Source organism: Myotis davidii, unplaced genomic scaffold (assembly GCF_000327345.1).
Source record: "Myotis davidii unplaced genomic scaffold, ASM32734v1 scaffold618, whole genome shotgun sequence".
Classification (NCBI taxonomy): Eukaryota; Metazoa; Chordata; class Mammalia; order Chiroptera; family Vespertilionidae; genus Myotis; species Myotis davidii.
The window spans coordinates 684278-696800 of NW_006289199.1; the positions used below are offsets into that span (position 1 = coordinate 684278).

Below are 12523 nucleotides of genomic sequence, written 5' to 3' on the forward strand. Positions count from 1 at the left end.
CAGCCACGGCCCCCGCCCCGCCCCTGCCAGGGTGGGCCAAGCAGGCTCATCTGGCTGGCCTGGCCTTGCACTGAGGTTTCCCCAGGGAGGTCCCCCAGGAGGAGGGTGTGTGTTGGGGGGTTTGAGTGTCCGGGGGGTCCCATGTCCGAAGGGCTGGGTCCTGGGGACTGCGGGAGGCGGGCAGTGACTCTGAGGGCTGGGCCGGGGCAGAGGCTGACTGTGCAGGCCCCACAGGAGGAAGGAGCTCTGGTCATCGAGGGGCTCCTCAACATCGCCTGGGGGCTGAGGCGGCCCATCCGCCTCCAGATGCAGGACGACCGGGAGCCGGCGCCTCTCCTCGGCCGCTTGGACGCCGGGCAGCCCAGCTGCCGCCTGTGAGTGCTGGACTCGGGTGGCTGGGTGGCCTCCGTGGCAACCTGAGCTTACTGCTTGGGGTGTTGGTGGGGGGTCCTGGGCCTCAGGGCAAAGCCCGCTCCTGTAGGGGCACAATAGTTGGGCTCAGCCCTGTAACCTCGTGACAGCGTCAGCCCACAGCCTCCCCTGCCCGCGGCAGCCTCGCCCCCGGGGGGTCTCTCTAGATGGCAGCCGAGGCTCTGCCCTCCTGAGACTGTCCCAGGGTCCATCCCGCCAGTTGTGTTTCTCAAACATCCACATGAGCCACCTGGTCTGCAAAGAGAGGGCTGTAGATTTCACCTGCTACTGCTCTGCTTTTATTTTAATATCAGAATTTATGTTTATAAATTTATCAACATTTAATATCATCAGTTCCCCCTTCAAATATTCAAAACAAGTCGCTGCTGCGAGGACCCTCAGCACCTTGACCCACTGGCGCACCCACAGGTGCGCCCAGTCACACATAGCAAATTCGGAGCAGCACAGGCTTAGCACGGAGCTCATTCAGATGGGCTTCCCACTCCCTGGGGCTTGTACGGCCACGTGCGCAGTTAGAGGGCTAGTTCCCATCGTGCCTGTTCCTTCGCCAGCCCAGAGGCCCAGGGGTCGGCCCCCTGAAGGTTGCCCTGCCCGGCTCTCCCCAGGCCTGAGGGATGCCGGAGCCCACGTGGCACGGGGCAGCAGACTCGGCCCGCCTCTGCCTGGTGGCCGGTGCCCACGAGCACCGCGGTGTCCCCGTGTCCTGCAGTGGCAAAGCAGAGCCTCGGGGTCCTCGGAGCAGACCCCCTCTTTGCACAGCAGACGCTTGGCCATACTGTGTTTTTCTTTCAATATTTACGCTGACTCTGGTGTGAAATCCCAGCCTCCCCTCGGCCTGTCCGGGGTCTGGCCTGTGTGCCGTCCACACAGGCAGCTGTCCTCCTAGGTTACTCTTCTCTGCCACATCGTGCTCATATCCTTCCAGAAAGGAGCCGCTCCTGCAGGGTGGCACTGCCCAGCAGCCAGGCCCTCAGCCCTCCGAGCACAGGCCTGAGAGTGCCAGCGACAGCTCAGGTAAGCGGCCCAGCGGCCGGGGCCTGCGCTCAGCCTGGTGGGAGGGGGCTTGGCCTGGGGCCCTGCCTCTGAGAGCAGCTCCGGGGAGTCACGAGGAGCCCCACTTGCCCTCAGGAGCAACACAGGGTCCTCGCTGACTCCTCACGCAACAGGAAGGGAGCAGGGGTGACGTGGTTTGTCGGTGACCGGCCCCCTTGCGTGCAGTGTTATAGGAAGAGGGAACAGTTCGCAGAGGGCCTGGCGCCCTCCTGGCCACACAGGCCGGGGCCTCGTCCTCACACTTGGGGTCCATAACTGCCCCCCTGGCCTCCGTGCCCCCCCCATACCCAGTGAGGGACCTGTTCAGAGCAGGGGCTGAGCTGCCGAAGACCTACCCTGGGTGCCCGGAGACCAGGCCCACAGCTGCGGCGCGGTGATGTGGTCGCAGAGGTGGTCCTATCTGGGGGTCACCTTTCCTGCCGGGACCCGCCTCCACACAGGGACAGCGTCACAGCATGTCACTGGTGCTCCGCCTGGGCCTGACCCCGCCTCCCTGCCCACTGCAGGACCCCTGGAGGAGGACGAGGAGACCCCACAGCTGATGCGCACCAAGAGCGACGCGGCCTGTGTGATCCAGAGGCGGCCCAGGTGCCGCACACCTGGCGAGACCCAGAGGACCCGGCGACACCGCTTCTCCATCAACGGGCACTTTTACAACCACAAGGTGACGTCCCGGCCTCGCCGCTGCCCAGGGCCCTGACGTGACCACAACCAACCCCAAGCACAGGCGAAACCCCTGGGCCCGCCCCACGCCAGGCAGGATGGCCACGTCAGTACCCGCTCCACCTCCCTGTGTGCAGGTGGCCATGCAGGGGGAGAAGCGGGGTCAGGGCAAGCCCAGCATCCCTCAAAATACCGTCCCAGGTCCTGACCCCGAAGCCTGTATTTTTCACCACAGACTCTGTCCATCCCCTCTCACGCCGCGTGGACGTGGGGCAAGTCTGTCTGTGGTCTATGCAGGTCTGCGTTGGGCAGTGTTCCCTGAGGTTCATCGGGGCTCAGTGTCCTGGGGACCATGCACCTTGCTGGCACTTTGCAGGGCGAGTGAGCCGGCAAGGCCAAGGTGTGCCGGGCACGTGCGGCTGCGTCAGAGAACGCGCTGCCCCTGGTTCCGGCACACAGCCTTTGTCCCAGCGTGTATTGTACCAAGCTCAGGGAGTGACATCATCAAACACACTGAACGGCCAGAGGAGAAGCCGGTCGTTACTGAAAAGGGCACGAGTGGCAGTTTGAGGCCTGGATGGAGTGGCCTGTGACAGGCACGCCCTGGGAATGGAGCAGGGGCTTCCAGTTCGAGCAGCAGCCCAGGAGCCAGTGGGAGGGGAGGGAGGTCCCGGGGTCAGAGCGGCAGAGCAGCAGCTCGGGCGAGGCCTGCCCGGAGCCATTCAGGCCACGCCGGGGGCGGCCTGGCCTTCAGGGTGAGGACGTCAGCAAGGCAAGCCGACCGGACCCTGCTCCCCTGCTCGGCTGTCGGGACCTCCCAGCGCCCCCCGCCCTCCCGCTAGGATGCAGCGAGGGTTGAGGGGCAGCGGGCCAGCTTTGCTCCGCCCAGGAAGACCCAGGATGGCTTGAGGGTGCCGTTTCCTGGAGGAGTGAGCGGACCGGACTGAGCGGAAGGAGAGATGAAGAATGGGTTAGCTGCCCAGGCACTGCATGCAGGGAGGCCTTCTCAGGACTCGGGTGTTCTTTACGTCTCTTCCCCTCGCAGCAGCCGGGCTCCTCTCTGTATCCCACACTTCCTGGGGACCGAAGGCCTAGGCTGCTTCTGTAGTCCAGAGTCGTTCCACACTTTCTCTGTGGACAAGGCAAGTCCAGGCTGAGCCTGGCTCTGGGACTGGGACCAGCTGGGGACACACCGCAAGTCCCAGTTACCTCCCCAGGAAAGCTGAGCGAGGGCCAGACAGGACGTACGCATCTGAATCTGGGAGTGGGGCGTCCAGGAGTGGGGTCACGGGAGGCCCTGGTGCCAAGGGGGTGAGCATGGGGCTAGCTCAGAGCACGCTTTGTGAGGCAGCATTTTGGAAAGGTTATTCCTGGGCACCGGTATGTGGAATAATCGAAAGGGCCGAGCCTGGAAGGGGAAAGCGGGAAGCTAGGGCACCACTGGGAGAGTGGACTCGAGAACTCTGCCTTAGAATCAGCAAACGCCCGGTACACTGATGGATAGAGCGAGGAGGGAGAGGCCGGTCCCCGTCCCTTGTGAGTTACTCAGCCCACTGGTTCTGAGGAGCAGAGGCTGCCTGGTAGCTCTGCAGGCGTCTTCCTCAGTCAGACGTGAACTGTCCCAGCCTCCCTGCGTGTGCCCAGGCATGGGCACGGCTGGTACGTGGGTCTGTGTGTGAGATCAGGCGCCGGTGTTCCCAGAGCCCCGTCCACCTGCTGCTCCGCGCTCCTCAGCACGTGGCGGACAGTGAACCCAGGCCCTGAGCATGCCGGCCCAGTCCCCGGCCCTGCCTTGACCTCCCCCTCCCTGTGCAGACCTCCGTGTTCACGCCTGCGTATGGGTCTGTGACCAACGTGAGGGTCAACAGCACCATGACCACCCTGCAGGTGCTCAGCCTGCTGCTCAGCAAGTTCCGGGTAAGTCTGGCGCGAGCGCCTGGTCCCGAGCGGGTGGTCTTCCAGGGGTTGGCGACAGGGGGTGGGGGGGTGTCTGTGGCCCTGGTAGAAGGTCTAGCAAGGTTTTCTCTGCTGAGCTGGGCTCTGGTTTGGAAGCAGAGATGGTGGGGCGGGTGGGGCGGGTGTGTGGGATCTATGTGTGTGGCCCCGGGGTGTGGTTGCTGCCAGGAGTTCCTCTGTCCCTGGTCTTGGAAGCCGGGTCTGACTTCAGTCCCTGCCGCTGCAGGTGGAGAACGGCCCCAGTGAGTTCGCACTCTACGTTGTTCACGAGTCGGGGGGTGAGTGCCGGCCTTTGCCCTGATCATAAAAACAAAAGACGGGCTCCCACCTCGTTCCTTCTCGGGGGGCTGTGCTGGCTTGTGTGGCAGGCACAGGGCAACCTGCCCTCCTGGCCTTGGGACCCACTGTGCCTGCACCCCAAAGCCTCTCCCAGCCCGACCAGGGTACAGGTGTCCCTTTGAGAATCCCCACTTCCCCCCGTGGGAAGCTTCCATCCTGGCTCACTTACTGGGAGGGCTGGGGAGGGTGACCGGGGTCTGTGAGCTGGAGTGAAGCCCTCAGCCCTGAGCAGTGCAGTGGCCGAGCCTGCATCCTCTCGCAGCCCCTGCCCAGCACCGGAAGGCGACTATGGGCCCAGCCTCCCGGGTCCGCTTTCCTCCCCGCTCCCCTCCCTGGACGGTCCCTGCCCAAGTGGGTCTTTGTGAATGACATGGTCACAGACACTCAGGGCCATGGTCTCAGCCAGGCCTGGAGAAGGGCCCCTGCGGCCCCTGACGGCTGTCGTCCATCCGGGAACAAGGCGCTCCTCATGCCCCCTGAATTTTGTAAACCACCTTTCTTTTCAGAGCGGACAAAATTAAAAGACTGTGAGTACCCGCTGATTTCCAGAGTCCTGCACGGGCCCAGTGAGAAAATTGCCAGGATATTCCTGATGGAAGCCGACCTGGGCGAGGAGGTGCCCCATGACGTGAGTGGGGCCGCGGCTTGGGAGGCCTGCTCCTGAGGGGCGGCTGGCGGACAGCGTGGGGACTCTCAGGGCTCCAAAGGTGTCCTTGGCCGCAGCCCTCTTGGACGTGGTCTCCAGGGACTGAGTGGCTGTCCCGAAGGGCCCCACGCGAGGGCGATGATGGCTCCACCTCCACCCCCACCCCTCTGTGCCACCACCAGTGCCATGGGCTGCCTCGGGGAGACGTTGGTTCCAGGAAGCCACTGCCTGTGCTTTCCCCGGCAGGTGGAACCTTTTCCTTCACTGCAGTGTTCCGTTGTCACCGCACTAAAGGTCCACACAGGGTTTCTGAGCGAGGGCCTGGCTGGGCCTGTGGACAGGCAGCTAAGTCCACAGGCATCTAAGTCCACAGGCCAGCACAGTTTCATGCCACTGTATGAAACATTGTGTCCCCACCTGCACCCCAGACAGCACCCCGTGCGCCTCCGATCACTGTCTAATGCTTTTCCCAATACTTGGCTTAATCTTTCCTCCCAGGGAGAGTAGCTGCCTTTGAGGAAAGGTCCCCCGCCCACCCTGGAGCACACAGAGCAGTGCTGGGGGTGGGAGGAGGGCAGCCACCTCCATGGGCGTAAGACGTTGCTGAATTGGACCTATGGAAACCCTGAGGGAAAGAAAACGTTTCTGGCTTAAACATCGGTGCACAATAAAATGTTCTTGGATTTTCTAGGTTGCTCAGTACATTAAGTTTGAAATGCCGGTGCTGGACAGTTTTATTGAAAAATTAAAAGAAGAGGAGCAAAGAGAAATAATCAAACTGACCATGAAGTAAGCAGCACTTAAAGGGCCAGTCGTGGGTCCTTATCATCAGGCAAGCCTGCAGGGTAGAGCATCCAGGGCCAGTGCTTAACGGGCCAGTCCTGGGCCCTGTCCATCAGGCAAGCCTGCAGGGTAGAGCAGCAGGACCAGGGCTGGGAGAGCTCTCTCCTCCAGACGTGCCAACTGCCCTCGCACGGCTCAGGGAAGCCTGCCAACCCTGGCTTTCCAGCCAGGCCCTCTGGCCCCCTGCTTGGCATTGATACCAAGTTGGGTGGCAACTTGCCAAAATAGCAGGAGGCAGCCCACACCCCCATCCAGCACCTCACCAGATGGGAGGGACACAAGCTGCTGAAAACCAGGCAGCAGAGTCAGGCAGGAGCATGGGTGGACCCTGGACCAGGGCTGGGAGTTCTGCCGCTGATCCAGCTCTGCGCACGGTCAGCCTGCTCGGGGCTTTCATGCCAATGGGAGTCTGAGCCTGTGAAAGGGGTGGTTGTTATAACTCAGGTGCAGGGGACCAGTTTAGTGGAAAGGTGAGCAGGTGTCACCTGGCAGCTCCTGGGGAAGCTACACAGGGTCCAGCTGTGTGAGGTTAGCCAGGTTACATGTCCCTCTGCAGAGTCAAGCATGGAGAGGACACGTGTGAGGTGCCATGCCAGGGCCGGAAACAGTCCCTCTTAGAAAGAGTGGGGGGGCGGGGGGAGGTACTGCTCACTGCTAGGGCCTGAAGTTGAGGACTGGCTAGGATTCTGGCTGAATGATCCGTGGAAGCCACCCCCGCCCCCGCCTCTCTCCCCCACACTTCCATCTGTGCAGCTGAGCCCCATGTGGGCAGTCAGCAGGGTCACTGAAGGATTTAGGACCTGAAAAGGCCCTGGGGCCACCCGGTCATCTTTTCAGGGTGCAGAGAGGAAACAGGCCCAAGGTGAGGAAGCTTGCAGCACAGGTGACTGCAGAGCCCCGGCTTGAACCCAGGGCTCCGATCCTGGCTCTGTGCTCTGTCCACTCCAGCACGCGCCTGTCCATACCGGACAGTCTTTGGAATGGAAATGGCAGCATGTAGCTGTGAGGCTGGCAGCGTGTGCAGCCCTGTTTGCCTGCCTCTGGCAGCCCGTGGTCCCACAGGGTGTACGCCTGGCTCTTCCCTCCTGGCAGAAGGCAGGCGGTGGCACTAATCAGCCACTCAGGAACCCTGTGTCTCCTGGCCCAGGCATCTGCAGCTCCCCCGCTCTGCTCCCCTCCCCCGCCCCGTCCCTTGCAGTGTCAGTGAGTCTGCTTGGCTGTGTCTCCCTCCAGGTTCCAAGCCCTGCGTCTGACGATGCTGCAGCGCCTGGAGCAGCTGGTGGAGGCCAAGTAGCCAGCCAGAGCCCGCCTCTTCCGAAGCCACCAGCAGCCAATGCACACCCAGTGCCTGCGAGCGGGCCCTGACTGGCGGCCCCACCTGAGGAATCAGCACCTGTCTACCTGCCTAAGTACCACGAATCCCACATCCCTGGTTCTTATCTCCAAGGTGAGCACTCGCAGGACCCAGACGCTGGCCTGAGTAGCAGGAACTTGCTGGTGGGGTTTCCTGCTGGTTCAGTGGGAGCTGCGTGAAAGGCTGCTCTGGGCATTGAACAGCCCTGGCGCTGACACCTGCCACTGGATGGCGGGGCTAGTCCTGTTCACGCCACACCTCCTGCTTAGGAGAGCAGTGCCTACCCACGCCCCGGGAGCTGGCTCAGCCCCGCAGGGCCCAGCCCCGTCCTCTGCGTCCACGTGAGCCACCTTGTGCTGCGCTCAGGAGCTCTGCTGGGAAGGCAGGGCTGCCTGCAGGGTGGAATGTGCCTACTCCCAGCATCACTTCACCGTGGCGTCCCTGGCTCCTGGCCTCCAAACATCTGATGTCACTCCGTGAGCCTCATACAGCCCGATGCGCTGGAGGCAGAGGCCAGACAGGAGTAAGACCACAAGCACCTCTTCTCTCTGCAGCACTAACTCTAAACTTCCTCCGCAAGACCTGAAGGAATTCTTGTAAGGAACTCACTGAGGAGGTGGCCCACATGGTGTTGGATGTACGACACCTTGTGGGAGAAATGTCAGCCTGCGGAGAAAGGGATTTGAATTCATTGGGGCCAGACACTGAACCATGTGGGTTGGTCAGCTGATGGAGAATTTCTGGAAGGAATAAGAAGTCTTCTGCAAAACTATGCAACAGTTTATGTCGGTTGTGGTGTTTGTCAGCAAGCTAAGACCAAATTCTTTCCCCACTGCCGGTGGGGGGCAGACTTAAAGGGAAGAACCAGCGAGGCCTCCAAATGCAGGCGGCGAGATCCCCCCTCCGCCTCAGCAGCGGCTCCTCGGAGCGCCCAGAGGAGCAGAGCTTGGCAGCGCGGTTTCCTAGGTGCTCAATAAAGGTGTGCTACCCTGAGCTGGAGGAGGCAGGACCACGCCTTCCTTTCGCTTATGTGTCACCTGACCCCCTGCTGTATTTCTGAGACTCTTACCCTGGAGAGTGTGTGGCTGAATTTGGCAGATGAGCCAGAGATGAGCCCCATCGCTGCCCGTGCACAGACATAACTCCTTCATTTTTGTGCATATCCTGGGGATGGGTGTGGGGCCTGAGGACAGAGATGGCTGCCGGACCTGGAGGAGGGGTCATCACTGTGGGGGTGTATGGGTGGCCTGGCCGGGGGAACGTAGGGTCTTCCCGAATCACAGATTCTCAGCATCAGGAATCTTCCAGGTACGGGCTCAGGTGGGTGGCGGCAAGGCCAAGGCGAGGGTAGAAAAGAAATCCATCAGGTCATTTTACTCCCCAGCCGCTATTTACAACCTCAGGTGTTGCACAGCTGCCAGCCAGTGCTCAGCAGTAACTGAGTGACTTCCTGTGCCAGGCCTCTGCTCCGCCCTGGAGGACAAGGACAGAGCCCCCGTCCGCTGCAGCTCAGGGCTCCCTCCTCGGGAGGCACCCTGAGAGCAGAGAGCCGGTGAGGGGCCCTGGGAGGAGGCCCACGGCTGAGCCTGGGTGGTTACAACTGTGTGTGGCATGCCAGCCCGAGAGACACCTGCCAGCCCGGGGCAGGCAGGCCTGGCACGCGGGGAGCCATAGGGTCAGGAGCCCTCTGTAAGTACTCACCTGTTTGTGGGTTTGTTCATGTAGGCACCTAGATATATAAATATATTTTTAATCCTTACCAGAGGATATGCTTTATTGAGAGGAAGGGAGACAGAGAGAAACATGGATGTGAGAGAGAAACATCGGTCGGTCACCCCATAAGTGCTCTGACCAGGAATCGAACCCATAACCTTTTTGGTGTACATACAAATGCTCTAACCAACTGAGCCAGCCGGCCAGGGCCATAGCTAGATATTAATGAAGGAAGGGAGCACAGGGAAGCAGACGTTATTAAGCATAATATGTTGGGAAGCTGAACTGGACACTGAGCCTGCTTGCTCCACTAGGCGGCCACAGCTTCACACTCCCCCGGGGGACCTCTAATTCCCAAAGGAAGCAGAATGGTTGTTACTGGTCATCACCAAGGGAGGCGTAAAAGCAGCAGGAGAAATTCCCCTGCTGGGCACACGCGCAGCAGAAGCCAAGGTGAGGGTGGATGACGCAGGAGAGGGGCTCCTACTGTGAGGCATGCGCAGTAGGACCCAAGATGACACTTAGAGGCCTGTCAGTCTAGCCTGGGATAAGGATCGGATTGGATAAGGGACACAATCCCAGGACACAATCCTAGGAAATGGATTGGTTAGGGGGAGGATCCCATACAAGCCCAGCAAAGATTGGGAAGTTGACTGGTTAGTTTGAAAGGATGCATGGTCCTTCCCCAAGGCCGAGACAGTATAATCCAAGCTTAACAAGGCGCCCTCTCTTGCTGGGTAACAGAGCTGGCCTGTTGGTTCCTGCGTTCTCTCTCCATAGTAACCATGCGGCCCTAGCCGCCGCTCACTGCAGTAGCAGGATGGCACAAAATCTCTGGACATTGGCCCTATTTCTGGGCCTGAAGAGCAAGGTTGGACTTTTTTATGGCAGACAGACGGAGATGAGACATTGGGATCCCAGGGGCAGTCCTTTGATTTTGCATCTGGCGCCACACTGCATCTTGCACGTCACAACCCCCCATACGCGGGTTTCCAGAATGCTTCCCTTGTGAGTCTGTCAAAGAACCCCATTCCACCGACAAGAGATTGAGGGTGTTTTTTGCAGTTCTTACAATATTATTTAATTTAATGCTGGTCTAGATAAGTGTCATTTTTAAAATAGACATTATCAAAACTAACTTCTGCCTATCGTGGCTAACAAAAGCCACCAGCACAGGAAACGGGAACGTGCACAGGAAAGGGGAAAGGGGCACTTCCGTGATCATCGGAGGGCTTCACGAGCCTTTCTATCGGCGCTACATCTACTCTTCAGAGGCCGTTTGGAAACCTGCTCATTCAGCTCCCTGTGGCACCTCCGTTTCAGACCCTCCCCAGCGGGCTCTGTGGTTTCCTCCATGTTCCGCTCTCCACAGGCCTCACGTATTTCGCAGATGCCCCTTCACTAACTAGTGTCTCAGGCAGTAAGTGTATCCAAGGATTGACTGAAGATTCCAGTGAGAGCATGCCCTCTCCTACAGCAGGACTGTCTTCCCGGGCCCGGGCTCAGGAACCAGAGCAAATAATAAACAGGATGAAATCAACATGATTGCAAAATAGCAAGTGGACTCAGGAAAAACGGTGGTTTGGCCAGAACAAATAGAAAGGCATCGAAAAACAGCTTGTTTTTCCCCTGGTGACAACCATACGCTACCTGCTTGGGATGTTTACCAGAAAATGGATTCAAGACTTACCCACTGTCAAAATAAAATGGGGCCTTTCACCCAGGAACATCTGGTCCCTTGGTCCCCGGGACACAAAGCACAGGCCAGGCCAGGTGAATGGCGGAGGACCTGACAATGCACACTGTGCCTGTGTGGGCGGGACAGGTGCCCTGCAGCTGCAGAACAGGAGCAGGTTGTCCTGAGCAAGTGTCCTGGTGGGCAGCAGCCCACCTCAGTCCCACAGGCACGATCAGCAAGGAGGTGCGATCAGAGCCAACCGTTCCCAGTGTAAAAACAGCTGGACAATGTGGATGAAATGGGCCAGTTTCTAGAAAAATACAATCTTCCAAAACTGAGTCAGAAAAAATCAGAAAACCTGGATAGGCTGATAACAACTGATGAAATTGAGCACACTGCAAACCTACTCCGGGCCGACCACTTCAACCCCACAGACCCTTAAGACCTTCCCCCCTATTTCTTTGAGTTTCCCCCATCAAACTCGTACCCTATCACATTGCCTAGGGGCACCCTTAAGTGCTCCCTGGAGGGTGGGGCCAGCCTGGGCGAGGGGCCATGGTGTTCTGGTCTCTGGTCGTTTTGGTCGTCAGGGCATTATGGTAGCTGGATTTTTATATTTTATATATATAGATAGCATTATTACCTTCTTTGATGTGCAGAAAACCGTAGTTAAGTAGTATGGTGAAGGCCGGGGGTAGGGGGGTGGCTGCTGTGGGGTGGAGCGGGTCAATGGGGGGGAAAGGGGGACATCTCTAATACTTTCAACAATAAAGGTAATTTTTTTTTACCAAAAAAAAGCAAATCCGGTTACTTGTGCTCATTTTCTCATTTGTAAAATAAGGATAATAACAGTTCCTATCTCTTAAAGTTATGGGAGGATTTTTAGTCAACTTTGTTACAGTAACAAATAACACCAAAAATCTCAATGACAAACAGAGCATTTATTTGTCATGTTACATGGGACTGTAGGTGGCTGCAGGTGGGCATATGTATCTCCGCTCCTCATGCCTTCTCTCAGGTCCTACTGGAGGAGCAGCCCCCACTTGGCACACAGTATCCTCAAGGCAGAGGCAAGAAGAGTGGAGGCAGGAACAGTGCTTTAAAGCTTCTCCTGGGACATGATATACTTCATGTCCGCTCGCTCACATGCAGTTGGCCAGTGCTGTTCACACCTAACGTCAGCGTTAGTGGGATGGGCTGTCGTTCCCTAGGAGGCAGTGAAAGTCGCACGGCAATAGGCAGGGATGTAAAATACAAAAAGGGCAGAGTAAATGCTTGGAAACAATCCTATCACAGGAATATGGACTGAGATGCTTCAAACAGTGCCTGGCACACGATAAGCGCCCAGTAAGAATTGACTATAATTATACTAATAAGTAGAAGGCATAAAACCCTGCTTGTTTCCTCTCCCTCTCTTTCTCCTTTTCTTTTCATCTTCCTCCTCCCCACCCCATATCCTTTCTGTTTCTTGCCTTTGTCCATCCTTACCTCCTACTCTGTCCACTCTTGGCTACCTACACACCTTTGTTGCATGACTTTCATCTCGCTCCTTTTCAAAATTCATTTTTCTTTATCTAATTCTCTACTTCTCTGATCTACACATCTGGGCCTTCTGTGGTTGGCCAAACTGTTTTCAGGTAACTAAAGAGGCAATTCACTTTATGTGGGACATGGGAGGCGTTCGTCTTAATTAATGACTGTCTTACTAATAACAGTTTGTAAATAATATTTTCTCATTTTAATGTACATAGAGCAAACAGTCCCCGCAGATGTGCAGAAAAAAGTCTGGAGCGGGGGTCTGGGTGGCGGCCTCTCGGCCCTGACGGAGGGCACGGGGCTGCACGTC

The 12523-nt window shown here is 58.2% G+C and overlaps 1 protein-coding gene across 2 annotated transcripts in view; it reads left to right on the top strand.

The window, feature by feature from the left end:
• RASSF4 (Ras association domain family member 4) overlaps positions 1-7316 on the top strand; it is a 28146-nt gene extending 20830 nt beyond the window's left edge. Inside the window, exons 4-11 of one of the 2 annotated variants that reach the window (XM_006761419.2) lie at positions 235-374; positions 1358-1446; positions 1992-2149; positions 3964-4065; positions 4331-4382; positions 4950-5071; positions 5781-5878; positions 7166-7310. In XM_006761419.2, the coding sequence (XP_006761482.1) occupies positions 235-374; positions 1358-1446; positions 1992-2149; positions 3964-4065; positions 4331-4382; positions 4950-5071; positions 5781-5878; positions 7166-7226 (822 nt within the window). In that variant the 3' untranslated portion in view covers positions 7227-7310. Of the gene's footprint in view, positions 1-234; positions 375-1357; positions 1447-1991; positions 2150-3963; positions 4066-4330; positions 4383-4949; positions 5072-5780; positions 5879-7165 lie in introns of both variants that reach the window. The other variant, XM_015562418.1, reaches the window with a different exon arrangement.
• The last annotated feature ends 5207 nt before the right edge of the window (positions 7317-12523 follow it).